This window comes from Octopus bimaculoides, chromosome 21 (assembly GCF_001194135.2).
Source record: "Octopus bimaculoides isolate UCB-OBI-ISO-001 chromosome 21, ASM119413v2, whole genome shotgun sequence".
NCBI classification, from domain to species: Eukaryota; Metazoa; Mollusca; class Cephalopoda; order Octopoda; family Octopodidae; genus Octopus; species Octopus bimaculoides.
Window position 1 is genome coordinate 37,476,622 of NC_069001.1, and position 17,735 is coordinate 37,494,356.

The window sequence follows — 17,735 nt, forward strand, 5'->3', positions numbered from 1 at the left end:
AAAAAAAAAAAAAAAAAAAAAAAAAAAAAAGCAGCTAGAAATTACAGCTAAGTCTCCCTTAATTCATAACTTTGTTGTGGTTACTTCTCACCAATAACAGTCCTGTCTTTTATTTAGACTAATTTTATCTTGGAGTATGTTATCTAAAGTGTTTTGTTGCTGCTGGGTCTCTGGTCAGCTCTGATTCAGTAAAACCAACAATCAATGATATCTCAAACACAGTGTATCAAGGAATACATTGTCCAATGCTTCCTACTTTGTATGAACCCCTTAACATTTAAACTGGCCATATCCAGTCCAAATATTGTTTTATATTTGGGTGGATTTAGTAGATGGAAACTGAAGGAAGCCCGTCGTATGATGCTGGTGTGTTTAGATCCCCGTAACTTAGCAGTTCAGCAAAAGAGGCCGATAGAATAAGTACTAGGCTTACAAAGACGAAGTCCTGGGGTCAATTTGTTCGACTAAAGATGGTGGTGCTCCAGCATGGTCGCAGTCAAATGAGTGAAACAAGAAAAAGAATAAAAGAACATCCAGATCTGTCTTCTCACACCTACCCTACAATGTCATTCTAAAAATAATCACATCATCAAAATCTCAAAGCTACAAGTAATAATGCAGGATTAGTTGAAAACCAAATAAAGCAGCAACAGATTTGTGAGAATTATCTGAATGCTTAACCCTTTAGCAGCCAGATTACCCAGTCAAATGTAATATTTATTCATTCACATTGTTTTGAGTTAATCCTGGATTATCTCATAGCTCTGAGGTTTCAGTGATGTGATTGCTTATTTCTAGACAAAAGAGGGGACAGTTATGGCTGGAACATTTTTGCTTATAGTTCTGATGGGCGAAAAATAACCACAGTGAAGAACACAGTGTAGTTCTAGATACTCCTGTCTGAATAACATGGGATGGTCACAGTCGGAACGTCTCATTGCCTGTTGGATGAATCAGAGCTAAATCACAATTATCCACTTTTTCCAGGCTTGCATCGGTCAGACAGACTGGCCAGAGGCCCTTGTTGTCAATCCTCACTTGTGTCCATGCAAGGTAATATTTCACCATGACCAGACATATCTTGGGGATTGAGGGAAAACAAAAGGACACTGAATGACAGTGAAACTTGTTTACAACGGCGACGTATGTAAGAAGAGGAGGAGGAGGAGGAAAGGTTTACATTGCAGCTGAGTGGTTAAGAAGCTTGCTTCCCAACCATGTTCAGCCAAGTTTCTTCTAGTACAGTCCTGGGCCAAACAAAGCCCCGTGAAGGTATTTGGCGGATGGACTCTCAAATAAGCCTATGAAATGTGTGTGTATATATACATCCGTGTTGATATCATTTGATAGTTCCCTGTCACACAAGCAGTGCTGTTCATTTCCAGTCTTCTATGCATGATAAAACATGTCTGGCCATGAGGCAACATTACCTTGCTTGGAAACAGTTGAGGGCTGACAAGAGAACAGGGTATCCGACCATAGAAAATCTGCCACAACAAAATTCATCTAACTCATGGAAGCATGCAAATGTGGACATTAAAACAATGATAATTAATGACAATTAAGCAATGTTGTATTTCCATTGCCCAACCAATTCTTCTATGAGTATAAGCAAAGAATATAAAAATTGGAAGACGGAGACAAATTAATGAAGTGCCACCCTTACCTGTGGGAACACCTGGAGGGACGCCCATAGGAACTGGCATAGGTGGTCTGGCCATAATGGCATTGTTCGGTACAGGTGGGCCTTGGTTCATTATCATTGACTGAGAGGAGTTTCCATTGTCTGGTTGTTCTGATGGAGGAGACTTCCGCTGACCAGGGACATCTTGCTGCAATAATAGAAAAGAGTTTCATTTTAAATGCTAATTAATTGAATCCTGATTATCTTCATGCAGGCATGGATTTATGAGGGCACTTGATAGCCATGAGAGAGGATCCACTAGGGCTGTGTAGTGTGTCCAAATTAACAGGGTACCAGATACTCACCAGAGAAGGGTCACAGGCACTGTAGTGTGCCCAAGTCAAAAGGGCATCAGGTACCCTTGAGATAGGGTCCACTGGTGTTGTGTAGTGTACCCAATACTCATCACATAAGGGATCATTGGTGAATGAGTGGGATGGTCGATGCTTTAAGCCTTGGTCAGCAGTAACCCAGTAGACTTATGATCAAAGACATTCCAGTGGTGACCATCCTGTTAAAATCCTCACACACACACTTGCTCACCCAAGACTACACCATTGAAGAAGACCATCCTCTTCAAAACATTAGACTGTCATTGGAGTTAGATTTAGCTACCGTTTCTATTAGATTGCTTGAGACAACTGGCTGGCGTCTTTCCTGTTCCGAGTAAAGCCAGAGTTTATCTGCAACATAATGACGGCATCTGGTGATATTTGAACTGGTGTCCTTGTGATCCGTTGCCCAACAACTTAAACACACTGGTTCGCAACCTTTTGGGTTTTGTGCCACATTGCAATTTAAAAATACAGAAATCTATTATCCAGTTTCAGTAATCGTATTTCTGTTTAACCCTTTTGTTACCATATTTCTGCTGAAACAGACAGATGTTAAAAGGAAACAAAAGTTCCTGAAAGGAACTGCATGACGATCACAGCTTCCACACCATTACCCAGTTTCATGCTTGCAGGAGTTAGAATTTAATGAAACAAACTTTTCTCTGGCTGGATGCCCTTTCTGTCACCAACCCTCACCTATTTCTAAGCAAAGAAATATTCCCTCATGGCTGAAAAATTTGAAATCAGGACACCACATGCCATTTCCATAAGGTTCCACACACTGGGATTGAACCCAAAACTATGTCATTGGGGAGGAAACTTCTTACCACAAAACCACACCTGGTCCTTCAATTAATTATCCAGAATAATTAAGTAGAATATTGCAAAAAGAAAGTACCTTGAAATCTAAATTGGCTTCACTCATGTTTGGTGTCTCAATAAACTGCATCGTGAATCTGGAGAGGAGAAAAATAAAACAAAGCAAGAAACATTAGATATAAAATGGCAGCCAAAGAATACAACAAGGAAGAAACACAAGAGAAAGATTACAGAAATGGCCCTCCACCCTGATTGCTCCCATCCACTCTAATGTACATAACCATGCAACCTCTCCACAGCAAAAACTTGTTCTGTTCTGGCCCCTTCTTTCACTTTAACTCCTCATTTCCTAGCAAAGTGCCACCTCTCTCTCTACTGTAACCCCACTCAGTTGAAGGGGATTTTAGTCTTGCATTTAGGGTTTCAAAACGGCACCTCATACAATCTGTATTGTTGGTATTAGAAAGGGCATCCAGCTGTAGAAAGCATGCCAAAAGAAAATGGATGTTAAAAAGATGACCCTCCCACACACACACACAATCTCCTTTTGGTTCTGTTCTCATTGTGAGGACTCTTGCTGCTGTGGTGATTAATGATGGTGGTTCAAGTGAGTTGTCCAGCTTACTACCAAGAAAAAGAGTACGTTTGATAATGGACACAAGAGAAATAGCAGTATGACCACAGCTGGAAAGCACCAATCCCAGATCTCTTTTGTCATCACACAATCTCCTAAAAAATCCTTAAATCCCATCTTGTCTTCAAAAAATAAAAAAGGTAAGATGGGATGGTCATGGGGGCTAACCATACATAACCTCTATGAAGGTTAAATAACAGAAACATTGAATATTGTTTTGCTAACCCTTCATCTGACATTGGGCCGTCTTCAAACTGTGCCCTTCCCCTTTCATCAATGAGGCAAATCCCACCATCAGACATACAGTGCAACAACAACAATAACAACCACATTACTTACTCTCCCATCTTGGTGATTTCACCATTCTTGCCAGTATACAGCGTCAAACATCCTTTCCAAAGTGAGGAATAACTATAAAGAAACAAATGAAATTGATTTATTTTAACTAATCAACAAGGTTTCCACACACACACATTGACACTCCAGTCTGATGATTGAAGAAAGACGATGGGGACACAAAGTCTGTCTGTCTGTGTATAGGGTAAACATGTGTGCTGAGAGTGCAGCTGTATTCTGTGTCCAAATGCAAGAGTCAATGCCTCATCAGGGAGTGAAATAGCTGGAGGGTTTTCAGCCTTTTCCACTGCAACATCAAAGCAGCCTAAAGCCACCTGCTGATGTCAGTTAAATTCCCATACACAACAGCACACCTTAAAACAGAAAAATGTTAACTGGAAATAGAGCTGTAGTATTACTGTTTATTCTTAAGTTTAACCCTTTTGTTAGCAAATTTCTGTTGAAATATGCAGACTTTGTTTCAATTAATTGTAAAAATTGAAAATTTAAAAAACTGATGAAGTCCCTTTTAGGCTGTAGTTTGGAACATAATAAACATGAAATTTTAATTTAGATAATTCATAATTCTAAAACAAGTTCGTATCACCTGAACAGCATTAGTCTCAGTTGGTTTGGCATGAAAAGTGTTCAACATGAAAAATTTAATAGAAGCAGCATCTGGTGAGTTGTATTGAAAAGAGAAAGAATATCTAAGACAACACGGCCTCACCAAATATGCCTGAAAAATTGGGATGGTCATGGCTGGAATGCAATTGATTAGGGTTGGCTTTAAGCTAAGCAACGACATGGCTGTTTGGTTAAAACGTTTTTATATCAAGTTACTGAGTTTAATCACATCACAGAGCTCCTGGTGGCTCTGGTCAACACAAACCATGTAAATGTTTCTGGCCATTTTCTATGTACCCTCAGCTCTCATAATCTACGTCACAGGCTCCCTCTCAGTGACAGCCACTATCACACACTCACACACACATACATAAATGCACACACACATTTATACAGCAGCTGTTCACCGAGTGAGCCTCAAGTCAGGTTTCTCATCATTGGGTACAAGAAATACACATTAAGTTACAACTGTACTGACCAAGTGTTTCTTCTAACCCCACAGGTGTATCCACCCAGAATACAAGCATTCAACCACATGGTTTCAGGTTCATTCTTACTGCATGGCACCTTGGGCAAGTGTCTCCTACTCTAGCCCCAAATCAACCAAACCATTATGAGTGAATTTGCTAAATGGAAACTGGAAGTCCACCGTAATTTTATATATATATATATATATATATATATATGCTGTGATTGAGAAGACCCGGCAAGTAAAGTGAGATCACAGCCGTAGCCTATAACAGTGTTGCATAACCAGCCCATAACAAAGATATTTTACTAAATTACTCTTCGTTTTCTTCAAAATAATTGAACCAAAGTCTGTGTATTTAGAAATACAGGAACAAAATGGTCTCACCCTTTAGCATTGAAATTCCTCAGTTAAAAATATTGCTTATTTATTCAAATTGTGTTTAGTTAGTTATGCATTCAGTAGCTTTGAGATTTCAGTGATGTAAAAGTTTATTTTGAAAATGATATTGTAGGGTAAGTGTGAAAGGCTCGATATGGCTGGTTTAAATAGCTAAAGGGTTGAGAGAATGCAACCCTCACTCGGTCTCTCTCTGCTTGTAAAGACACCCCACCATGAGTGTTAAACTATGCAAGTTTTCTGTGTACCCTCAGCTCTCATAATCTGTGTCATTGGTTCCCTCTCAGTGGCAGCCACTATCACACACGCACACGCACAGCCTCACACTCACACACATATACAGCAGCTATCCACTGAGTGAACCTCAAGTTCTGTTTCTCATCATTGGGTACATGAAACTACAATATTTGTCCCACCCCCACCGTAAAGCAACATATCTACCCTTCTTACAGCAATACAAGCCAACCTCGAGGTTGTGAAAATAGCAGCTGCATCTCACCCACAGAAATTATAGTGCCACACAAGCCAGGATGGTCATGGCTGGAACGCCTTTAATAAGGTCTGGTCAACTTATTTGATCTGCGGCTACAATATGGTCGTGTTGTTAAGAAATTCGATTTGCCATGACAAGAACCACAGATCTGTCACCGTAAGTTACCTCCCTTGTTTGTTACTCCAAGCCACATGCGTTAACAAAACTAAGTAAATGGAAACTGTGTGGAAGCCTGTCAGATTGCTTGTTCTCGGGTACCATTAATGGAGTACATTCTGCTGGAAGACTGCTTGGTTTTCAGATATCAGTCTTTTCTTCCATTAATCCAAGAAGCCAGGCAAAAGACATCATGGCTGCTACTCGTCTCCAGTCTAAACTACCATGAGTATATCCACGCATGGCCCAGTGGTTAAGCACTCTTCGTAACCCCATGGTTTCAGGTTCAGCCCTCCTGTGCAGCATCTCAAGCGTCTTCTACAATAGTCCTAACCCTAATTTAATAACTTGAGTGAATTTGGTAGATGGAAACTGCGTAGAAGCCCGTCATATTTATATTGAATTTCTTTATCTCTGTCACCATCATCACTTGACCCACTATCGGTTTGTTTACATCCCCTTTACTAGTTTGGCAAAATAGATTAATAGAATAAGGACGGGGCTTACCAAATGGTTTTATTTTGTGTACTAATTAACGCCATGACGTCTCCTCGAGGAATTTCACACTCCTAACCATAACACCAAGTGATCGTACCTACAGACACTACCCAGGGTGTGGAAGGAGCTTTTTTTTTTTTTCAATGTACCCTCAGCTCTCATAATCTGCGTCACAGGCTCCCTCTCAGTTACAGCCACTATCACACACATACCGACATATATAAACGCATACACTCACACATTTATACAGCAGCTGTCCACTGAGTGAGCCTCAAGTCAGTTTTCTCATCATTGGGTACAAGGAATATTCTACAAAAAGTTACAACTGTACCGACGAAAGGAAGTATTTGTTCTACCCCTACAACGGTATCCACTTTTATAGCACGTGCTTACATCCTAACTCTGCTCAATAAAAAGTACCACAGAACAAGGGAATATCCATGTGGTTACTTCACCTGGTAAAAATAACAGCTAAATCTCTTAAATCATAACTACTATCTTTTATATAAAAAAAAGGGAGAAAAAAAAAGCCAAGAGAGACATGATGGAACACCCGAGTTGCATGGCGATTGACATAATCACTATGTAGTTAGTTAAGTCTTATAACTATTTCTTTAAGGGTGGCCATCAACTGATTACACAACCTAACATCTCATTAACAGCAATATATTAATGTAAATATAAAATACAATTTCGTTATTCATTATAAATTATATTTCTCCTTCACACCTACCCGTAATAAATAATTATTATTGAGGCTGGCTGGACGTCTTCCTCTTTATTATTAGTTTGTTTCAGTCAGTCCAGTTTGAAGACCACCCACACATTATATAAGAAATAATTAAGATTGAGTTGAATTAGGTATTTAAGTTGAGACACCAAGTCAGTCCAGTATTGTCCGCACAGTTCGAAGTAAGGTGAATAAAAAACAAATAACCAACGAGGATACCTGGACATCCTCGTAACTTATTTACTTTATATGGCGATCTATCGGGAGTGTCTCCAGATTGCCGATATGAGACATCAATCAATTTCTTTTTCAGCCTAGTCGTCTGGGTCTTGTGTGTACACACACACACACACGCAAGAGCCAGGACACCAGTTCTACACGAGTTCAGTTATAGACTATTTCACGAGAAAGCGCCGCACTTAATACACACACATACGTATTATACACTCACAGGCTTCGAGTTTCTTTCTACTGGATTGGGTCACTGGGATCTATATCAGAAGACACTTGCCCAAAGTAGCATGCAACACAACCAAAGTATTAAAAAAAAATGAGGTGAAGGGAGGGAACTCTAGCGATTTAGGCTGATCCCCTTCCTCCCTCCTAATAATTATAAAGGGGTCAACCACACATTTGAGGAAAGGTTACGATCACTTAGTTCGTGATTGGTACTTATTTTATCCAAGGAGAAAACAGTGACAATATTGAATAGACGCAGAAGAATTTTATAGGAAATACAAGAGCCTCTTGATCAAGTGCTGGCTTGAGGTGAGGCGAAAATACGAACCCTTTCGTCAGCTTACAGATGTCTCCGGTTTGTAGCAAACAGCCTGCTTCGTCCCACACGGACACGTTGACCGAACCGGATTTATCGGCCACTTTACACGACCGCACATCATGTCCATCTTTGGTTCGGGTAGGTTTACCTGAAATATAAATTCGGGTTAGATACACAGTGGAAAAAAACAAACAAACCAAAAAACCAAAAACATACACGCCACAGATATATACATACATATAAGCACATACATACGCGCGCACAACTTTAAGAATATATATATCAAAAGTAGCTGGGCAAATAAATACAAAGCTAGGAATAAAAATATAGCAGTAATTATTATATTATGAAATTTCGGGAGAAATATTGAGTAACCATCTGCTTAAACGTAAGTTTAAATACATGAAACATAATTTGAAATCCTTGCATAGATCTAAGTAAAACTAAGTTTCCTAGCCACTCACCATTTGTTAGTGACTGCGTGTTGTAATAAATTAAATGCCTATGAACCCCACTAACTACCTCGATACAAGGTAACGCCAACCACCCATCTTATATACTTTTACAACTTGATAAAATATGTTATTAATGCACACACATCCCGATTCCCTTACTATATTAGTTACTAAAACGACTTTGCTGTTCGATTGCGTACGCATGAGGTAAAAATAATGTTAGCCGTTTTCTATACGGAACACAAGGCAAACTAACTGTTTACCATGTGCTGTGTAAAGGTGTGTGTATATATATATATATATATACACACACACATACAAGCTCTTACATGCTGCTACATACCTAGAGAGAGAGGACCTTTCCATAGTCAGCGAGAACCAGTAAAATAGAAGATAAATATAGATAAATGTAGCACCACCAGACATACCCCCAACTCAACCAATCAGGACGATTCCATTAGTTCACCACTACCAACCAAACAATCGCCCGTCACAACACTATCCTCCTCCACCCCCTGCTTCGTCTACGTCTAAAAATGGACTCTTCCATGTCAGCAGATAATTTACAAGACACAGTATTACAAGTAGAGTATGTATATACATACACATATAGTATTACGAAACCACCATCCCGAAGGGGGGAGGGAATCGGGGTGCAATAAGGGTGTAGTTAAGTTACGCACGTTGACGGCTGTTTTTTTTTTCTGTTTGTATGTATTACCTACCTATTTCCAGAACAATAAAAGCAACATTAAGACTCTTCAGACCAGGTCTTATGTCTTTGATTTGCATAAATGCAGGATGGCCGTCCATCGAAATATTAAAAAAAAAAAATTAAAGGAAATATAAATATCACAAACACACACCCCGACTACCGGAAGTCGTGAATAAAATGCCAACTTGGACTACTTCCGTTATGTAAGGACAACAGAAAAAAATTATATAAAAAAAAAAAGAATCAAGTTCCGCTTCGGTCCCCCCCTATCTATCTTAAAAGCCGCCTCAGGAATCAATTATGTTGGTTGAATGTCCGAGAAATCAGAAAGCTTCATATTGCTGTTGCTCAAAAACAAAATAAATAAAGACTAGTATTAAGGATGAAGCGAAAGTATAAATCGTTTTGTCAGTGAAGGGCGGGAAAGAAACATAAAATGGCGTTCAGAAGAAGTCAGCCATTTTGTCCCCCACCCTTTAAAGTGACAAAGAAAAACTTTCTGGAATTATATCTCTGAAAAGAAATTCGTAGTACGGCACGGCTTCGCTTCTCTTTCGTCTTTCTATAAAGACGATCAACGCAAAAGATGACAACAGGAAGGGAGTGGGAGACTAATATAGAAGTAAAAAAAAAATGGCTAAGGCTACTACACAACTACGACTGAAATGTTTGCTTGTAAATGACCCAAAGAGAAAAACAACAGGGAGGCTTTCTTTGCTAGAGACAAGCGTTATGGAGTATATATACGTCGAGTACCGGCTTAGAGTGTGAGTAAAGGTGTGAATGAGTAAGAGCGAGGACAGAAGTGAAGGCGATCACGGCTACGGTCCTACTGCCTCGTGTTGTAGACGAGACGATTTATAGCAGTTACATACGGGCATTTACACAGGCGATGTGTGTGTGTATATGTATATGTCTGCCAGCAGCTACATGTGTGTGTGTGTGTGTGTTATAAACACATACGGGCATTTGTACAATATGGCTCTGTGTGTGTATCTACGAATGTGGTGTGTATGTTTATGTATTAATGCGCATGTATGTGGGTATAAAGTGTGTCTGTGTGTACGAGCGTGGCTATAAAATATGAATCTATACTAATATATGCGTGTGTCTGTGCGAACGTAGATGTAAATGTGTGTGTGTGTGTGTGTGTGTATTTATATGTCAGTGTATATGTACCAATGTGTGCGCGTGTAGCTATGAACACATACGGGCATTTACACTATGTGGACGTATGTATTTGTCAGTGTGTGTGTGTCTGTGTGTATGCGCGCGCATGTTAACATACGGGCATTTTGAAAACTGCGGATGTAAATGCATCTAACTCTCTTTATGTATATATATATATATATGTATGTATTTTTATGTACGTGTGTATATATCTGGATATGTATGTGTGAGTTGCTGCAACTACATTAAAGACGTATGTGTGTCACTATAAACATATATGGGTGTATCAACGTATGTGCGCATGTGGTACTATACATATATGGGTATTCATAATGTGAGATAGCGCGTATCTATGTGTATGTGTGCATAAATACATAAAGCCCATGTTACATATATGTATGTGTCTATAAATAATACATGGGCGTAGCCAGTGTGTGTGTGTGTGTGTATTTTTATAACATATATGTATGTATGTGTGTGTGAATGCTGTCATTGGAGAAGGAAGGAATAACGGAATAATAGAGTAATTAAACCATGGAAATAGGCTGAAGCACGACAGAAAAGAAGTAGGGATAGAGAGAATAAGGGAATGATGAGAGAAAGAATAATATAGCTAAGAGTGAGAAAACGAAACGCAAAGAGGGAGGATGTCAGAGAGAGAGAGAGAGTAAAGTAAAGGAGTGAGGTGAGAGTAAGAAATAAATGAAAGGTGAGATGGAATAAGTATTACGCAAAGTAAGAGAAAGACAAAGGAAGGGAAGGTTACGAATTACAGAGGGGGAGATAAAAGTGAGAGTAAGACAGGTAAAAGGAGGGGAAGCGTGGAGATCGAGTAAGAGAATGAAGAGAGGAGAGTAAGAGTAAATGAAAGGTGAATAACAGGAAAGATACAGAATTAAATAGAAAAAGTGAGAGAGAGAGAAAAAAACAAATAAGGAGGTAAAGAGATACAAAGGAAGGGGAGGACGAATGTTAAAACAAAGGAGAAAAATAAAGAAGTGGAAGAAGTTTAAGAAACAAAGAGAGAGGAATCAGAACAGATAGGGAGAGAAAGAAAGTAGAAACGAAAGGGGGAGGGGAAAGTCAGAAAGGGAATAAAGAGCGAGAGAGAGAGAGAGGAAAGGAAAAGGGAAGATGAGAAAAGAAAACATAAGATTAACAAATGGGAAGAAGCTGAATAGAAGAGGAGAGAAAAAGATAAAGAAAACTATGGAAGCATCGACTTCGTAATAAATAGTGTTTGTTTGTATATTCTTTTTTCTTTTTTATTCTTCTATTTGTTTCAGTTAGAGTAGTTGTTTAGCCCAAGGTCAGCCTTGACCGAGCAAACCAATGATCAAATCGCGACCATTCTGTCTTTTAACTAATGAACAAGACACCGAAGATCACGCTATTTAATAATCCAACGTGTCGTTTCGAAGTGAGGGAGATTTAGTTGCTATTTCTAGCAGGTCGAGTGAACACCTACAAGCATCCTAGTCAACTAAAGACCAAACAGCAGTTGATATGGGGGTGGGGGGATAGTCCACTGCACACACACGAGTGGCATGTAAAAAGTTCTGGAACATTTCAGTAAGGGTGGCTTGGCAGAGTGGAACGAAGTGACTACAATATTTAAATACGGCACTACGTTCTGAGTTCAAATGACTGGTATCGATAATGTACCAACAGAGAATCGGGTTAGGGAGAATTCACAAAAAAAAAAAAAAAAAAAAAAAAAAGACGAAGACAGGTGCTGTAGAGTCTACAGTGTAGACAACAAACAGATGTATTAGTTTAACGCTTGGGAAGTGAAGAAGTGTTTAACGTTTCGAACCTACGCGCTCTTCCACAGAAAGAAACAAGGAGAGAAAATAAAGAACGTGTAGTGGCTAGTAGGCTTCTTTTAGTTTCCATCTACCGAATCCAGTCACAAGGATTTGGTCAGCCCAAAGTTACAGACGAAGACACTTGCCCAAGGTCCCACGCAGGAGGACTGAACCCGGGACTATGTGGTTGAAAAGCAAAAGTTCTTACCACATCGCCACGCACGCGCCTATGTAAATATGTAGGTATATCTGTCTGCATGTATGTATACATGAATATATGTATGTATAGCTGTCTGTGTGTGTGTGTATGTACTGAGGTATCAATATTCAGGTTTATCAGGAAGCAGAAAATGATCTGAATATATATAGAGAGCCAATCCTTACAGACTTAATTGTTTACATTGTGTATCTGTGTCATACATGTTTGCGTGTGTATACTTTCTGGACACTCCTTAACTACTCATTTATCATAGGCTGTGTATGTATACATATGTTTGTGTATGTGCATACAAATATATATATACATATATATACACACACACACAAACACATATACATACACATCTATGTATACATCTCTCTCTCTCTCTCTATATATATATATATATATATATGTATGTATGTATGTATACACACACACACGCACACATATATAAGAGAGAGAAGGAGGGATTATTTACATCCTTGTCACTCCTTATTCAAAAGTCTGTACTGTGCTACAGATTATATCCATAGATTTACAGATTTCAGCCAACATGCTCTGTAATAATAAACAGATGTAAACAACCTTGTTATTGTTTACAGAGCAGAAGACAACCCACTCCTTTCCAATCTCGAGTGATTACATCATCTTCTCTCTCATATCAATCTTTAATCTTCATTCATGGTTTTGTGGCCTATAACAGCATCATCATCCTCTTTATCATCACTTAACATCCACTTTTCCATGTATGCATGGGTTGAATAGAATTCGTTGTTGTAGATTTTCTATGGCCAGATGCCCTTCATGTTGCCAATCACTGATGATGGTGCCAGATAGAAAGCTCCCAGTACACTGTAGAGTGGTTCATATTAGGAAGGGCATCAAATTGTAGAAACGATGATAGAACAGAAAATAGAGTCTGGTGTGGCTTTGGCCTTACAAATTCTGGTCAAACCATCCAACCCATGCCAGTATGGAAAATAGACGTTAAACCTTGATACAATTGGTGAAATGGCCATTATAGCTGAGGAAAACATCAGGATTATTCAGTCTGAAAACACAAAGCATAAAAGGCCATTAAATCAACCAACTTTCTAACTTAGTTTTCCCCACTGACTATTGATTTCATATTTGGTGTAGTTTGGTATGAAATAAAATCCAAGATTAATTCAAAACAATGTGAATAAATAAGCCTTACCTTTGAGAGAGTAATCTGGATGCTGAAAGGTTAAACTCTGCGGTGAACATTTGAGTCATTTCAATGGCTGATGGTTAACAAAATGCTTGCCCCTTTCTTAGTGTCAGCGCATTTTATACACCCAGTCATTTTACATAAAATTTTCCCATTTTCTTCAGGCCACTCAAAATTCCCTGCTGGGGCACACATGCAGACATCTTGCATTTACATAATAAAAGAAACAGCTGCCGATCACCACTTCAGCCTGTATTTTGGTGAATCCAATGAAGTCGTATTAATTCTGTTGTGGCTGGTATGACTTTTTGGTCAAGAAGTTTGATTTGTCATGATGTGGTTTTCAGTGCAACCCGATGCATGGCACCTGAGTCAGATATCTTCTACAAAAGCTTCAGGTTGACCAAAGTTTTGAGGATGGATTTGGCAGACATGAACAGTGGAAACCCATCCGATGAACTGTTGTTGAGGGAATAGAATTAATCCATTGCCTGATCTTAGGGTGCCTTCTGCAGGGTCCTTGCTTTGAAAATAAGTTACTCCCTTTCTTTCTTTGGTGAAGTCATAAAACAAAGATCTTCAACTTTGACATCTAAACTATCAAATACACCCGTTCATTCTCCAAAGAGTTTCTAGAATTTTCTTCAAGTTATTTATGATTTCTATGATAAAAGATATGCAACAGACTGGCATCCCATCCAGTGAGGAATATATATATATATATATATATATGCCAGAGAAACCAAGAAACCAGCCTTATGATTCTTATGGAGTAATGTGAGCTAACCCACAACAAAGATAAAAAAAAACCATCTTTAATTTGGTGAATTAATTTATTAAATGTCTGAGATGAATTAATGATTCTTCTGATTTTAGTGTAGTTGTAAATGTTGATTTTCATTCAGGGACACAAAACAGCATATTTTTGTGAAAGATGTATTTAGAGGTACAAAGACCCTACATTTGGTGAAGGGTATAGTTTAACGGCATACGGCCCTTCATTTTAGAGAAAGGTATAGTTCAGGGGTTGTGGCACCTGTAGCTTTTGAGACCTGCAAGTGTGATTTTTTGGGGAAAAATTTTTGATTTTTGCTTTAAAAAATATATTTTTGATGATTATCAAATGGTATTATGTATTGATGACAGGGGGACAAAAGGGATTTCCGTCAGTTTTGATGATGATTGTTCCAAATGTCTGATATACAGAAGTTTGTTGAATTGGTACATGGTTGAGTACTCCACAGATACATATACACTTAATGTATTTCTCAAGGAAAATCAGCATAATACAATAAGTGACACGATGGTCCCTTTGAATTACAACTCAACTTCAACTATTTATTGTGCGTGCACACACACACACACATTGGGTCATCCCATAAATAATGCAGTTTTTTTAATCCTTCTTTTATCTTTCAAAATTAAGATAAACAAAGTTCTTTTTTTAATCTAAAATATACTCTCCTTCATTTTATATATATATATATATATGTAGCCATCTGGTTCACCAGTCCTCAGTCAAATCGTCCAACCCATGCTAGAATGGAAAGCGGACGTTAAACGATGATGATGATGATATATATATAACATCATCTTTTAATGTCCAGGTTTCATTCTGGCATGGGATTTTTGACAAGTAATTACCTTTCCCTGTTTATTTTAATAAAGTTTTCTTTAATGCATCCTTATTGCAGTTTATACGTGGCGTCACTTAAATATATGAACAAAAGTTTCACACCACTGGTATATCCGAATGACTGAATCGTCCAGGCATCTCTGGTCATTTACTTCATTGGGATCTGAACGATGAAATGCAATGTCGACCTTCACAGGTTTTAATGTAGACGTAAATATATATATTTTAAATATTTCATTTCTAAAGATGATATTAATTAGTTCAAGCAATTAAATTCTCGGATTATTTGACATTTTCCACTTTAATGAATTTGGCAATAAAAAACCCGATTGTGTCTCTGTTAAAGGCGTCTTTGCTATCACCTGAAACATCTGGTTTAAACCGTTGAACTAACTTCAGATGTTCTGGTGATAGGGAAGAACCTACTAAACCAGTATCTCCAATATGAGGCTCCTGTGCAGTGAGGACGAGCTGGGGGAAGCTAGCCAAAACCCAGGCCACTTGTTCTTCATTTTCTGCTAAAGTTATGGTGCAAGTACTGTATACCAAAGTGCCACCGACTTTTAACAGTCCGACGGCTTGTCGAAGTAGTTTACGTTGATACATGGGGAAAGACTTCAGAAACGATAAACACATTTTGTTACAACACGACGGTCTCTGTCCGAGAGCACTGCACGGAGCATCAAGCAGAATCCGGTCAAAGGTTCCCGGAGGGTACGGGGGACCTTTGGTTGCTTCAGCTGAACCTTGAAGTGATTTTGTGGAATCAAATGCATAAACCTCAACACATGTTAGACCCCAGCAAGACACTAAAGAGGTTAGGCGCTCTGCTTTGGGTTTAGTGCGATCTATCGCCACCAGGCGGCCTTTGTTTCTCATCAGTGTGGCAATATGAGTGGTTTTGCCTCCTGGAGCGGCACACATATCGAGGACAGTATCGTTTGGCCGAGGGTTCAGCACGTAACTACAAACGGCCGAGGGAAGATTTTGGGCAAATATCAGATCTGAGGTTAAATTGTCAAGTCTTGGAGCTGAATACAGAGCATTCGTTACCGATACACCAACTCCTGATAATACATGATCGGGCGACGAGTCGCGGAAGATCTGATTGCGACTGACCAGGGCAACGCCGTTCCCGAGAAAAATTTTCTCCCCCTTCAAAGGCTGTGTTTGTCCGCGAAGACAAGATCCTTCCATATCGACATACAGCGAAACAATATCCCCACGAGTCATATCCAAAGGAGCACCAATGATCCCTTTAACGAACACTTCAGATCCCCTTAGAACCGACATACCACACATGTGGTCAACAACTACTTGGTCTCCTCGTCTCTCGATCGACTGAACTGGCCCAGCATTAGGTATTATCACAACATCGGGCATGAGAGGGTGGAAGAAAGGCTCGGCCAGTTGCACGGCCCTTTTTCGGTGGTTGTCTATCAACTGTTCTTTGAGGAGGGCGAGTAGAGGTTCGGGGTCCTGTTGGAGGGTGTTTACACGTACGACAGTAAAGAGTGGCGGGATTGGAAGAAGAGAGAGTAAATGACAAATTTCTTTCTCACATCTGTCTCTGTCACTTTCAGTAGACTTGGGGAAATTCAGAGATTCTGTCTTCAGGTATTCCAGAACTTCACTATTCAATTTAATTTGAGGTGGCAGACAATCATTTGCAGTTTGTTGATTCCTCTCCATGTTTCAGTCAACACCGAACAGTGAAACCGGTATCTTATTAAATAAAGTCCCCGGTAAGATTTGTTTTACCCTGGATATTTATGTATAAACATGATGAAACAATTATAGCGTGGAAGACCTATTAGCCATTGCCAAAAAAGAAAGAAAATAACACACACACGAAAAACTGTTAACTTCAACCAAGTAATGAATGTTTAAGTTAACAGTTTTGCTGTGTCTTTCAATGACTAATATGTCCTCCACGCAGAAATTGTTTTAGTTTTCAGTACATGGTTTCAGAATCAAACCATTTGCCTAGCAAGTACGCCTATGGTTAGAAGCTGGAAATAGCGACAGAGAGAGAAAAGGCATATCTACACACACACGCACGCACACAAACATCAAGAAAGACAATAGTGAACACAAAGATTCGGTTTCAAACCAGTTGTCAGACGGTTGATACTAGGAGTAAATATATATATACACACACACAAAGGGAAAATTGGCACTGTCATGCTATTAGCTGTCAGAAGTGAAAGTGCTCACTGCTAGTGAAGTATCTGTCTGTCTGCCTGCATGCCTGTTGCTGGCCTGTCGATTCTTTGGCTACTGACAGCTAATACCATGACTGGCCGGAGCGAGCTATATGTCTGTCTGTCTGTCTATTACTCGAAAGTTCGCGCGTCCTATTATTTTTAAACTTCAAACTTCATTTGTTTTCTATTTTGATAAATTCTCTCTGTTGAAAATTATATTTTTATATTTTAAATAATTTGCAATTTCAGGAAATATGTTTTTATATTAAATTTGTGTTTTCTACTCACGACTAGCTAGCGCGGACGCGCGAACTTTCGAGTAATAGATAGATAGATAGAGAGAGAGACAGACATATAGCTCGCTCCGGCCAGTCATGGTATTAGCTGTCAGT

At 39.0% G+C, this 17,735-nt stretch overlaps 2 protein-coding genes across 3 annotated transcripts in view; both read right to left on the reverse strand.

Moving 5' to 3' along the window:
- The window catches only part of LOC106868786 (outer dense fiber protein 2), a 94,263-nt gene extending 92,465 nt beyond the window's left edge, over positions 1–1,798 (reverse strand). The window contains exon 1 of the mRNA XM_052975528.1: positions 1,667–1,798. The gene's annotated coding sequence lies outside the window, so the exon portion shown is untranslated. The remainder of the gene's footprint in view (positions 1–1,666) is intronic.
- LOC106868799 (SOSS complex subunit B2) lies at positions 36–17,462 on the reverse strand. Of its 2 annotated transcripts, XM_014914219.2 has the most exons (5): positions 9,139–10,210; positions 7,968–8,106; positions 3,812–3,883; positions 2,918–2,975; positions 36–1,832 (listed from the first exon to the last, which is right to left on the reverse strand). In XM_014914219.2, the coding sequence occupies exons 1-5, from the start codon at positions 9,224–9,226 to the stop codon at positions 1,512–1,514; spliced, it is 678 nt and encodes a 225-aa protein (XP_014769705.1). In that variant the 5' UTR covers positions 9,227–10,210; the 3' UTR covers positions 36–1,511. The 2 variants fall into 2 exon arrangements, 1 of the variants encoding a protein (XP_014769705.1); XR_008266475.1 differs by lacking the exons at positions 36–1,832; positions 2,918–2,975; positions 3,812–3,883; positions 9,139–10,210 and adding an exon at positions 13,507–17,462.
- Positions 17,463–17,735: the final 273 nt, after the last annotated feature.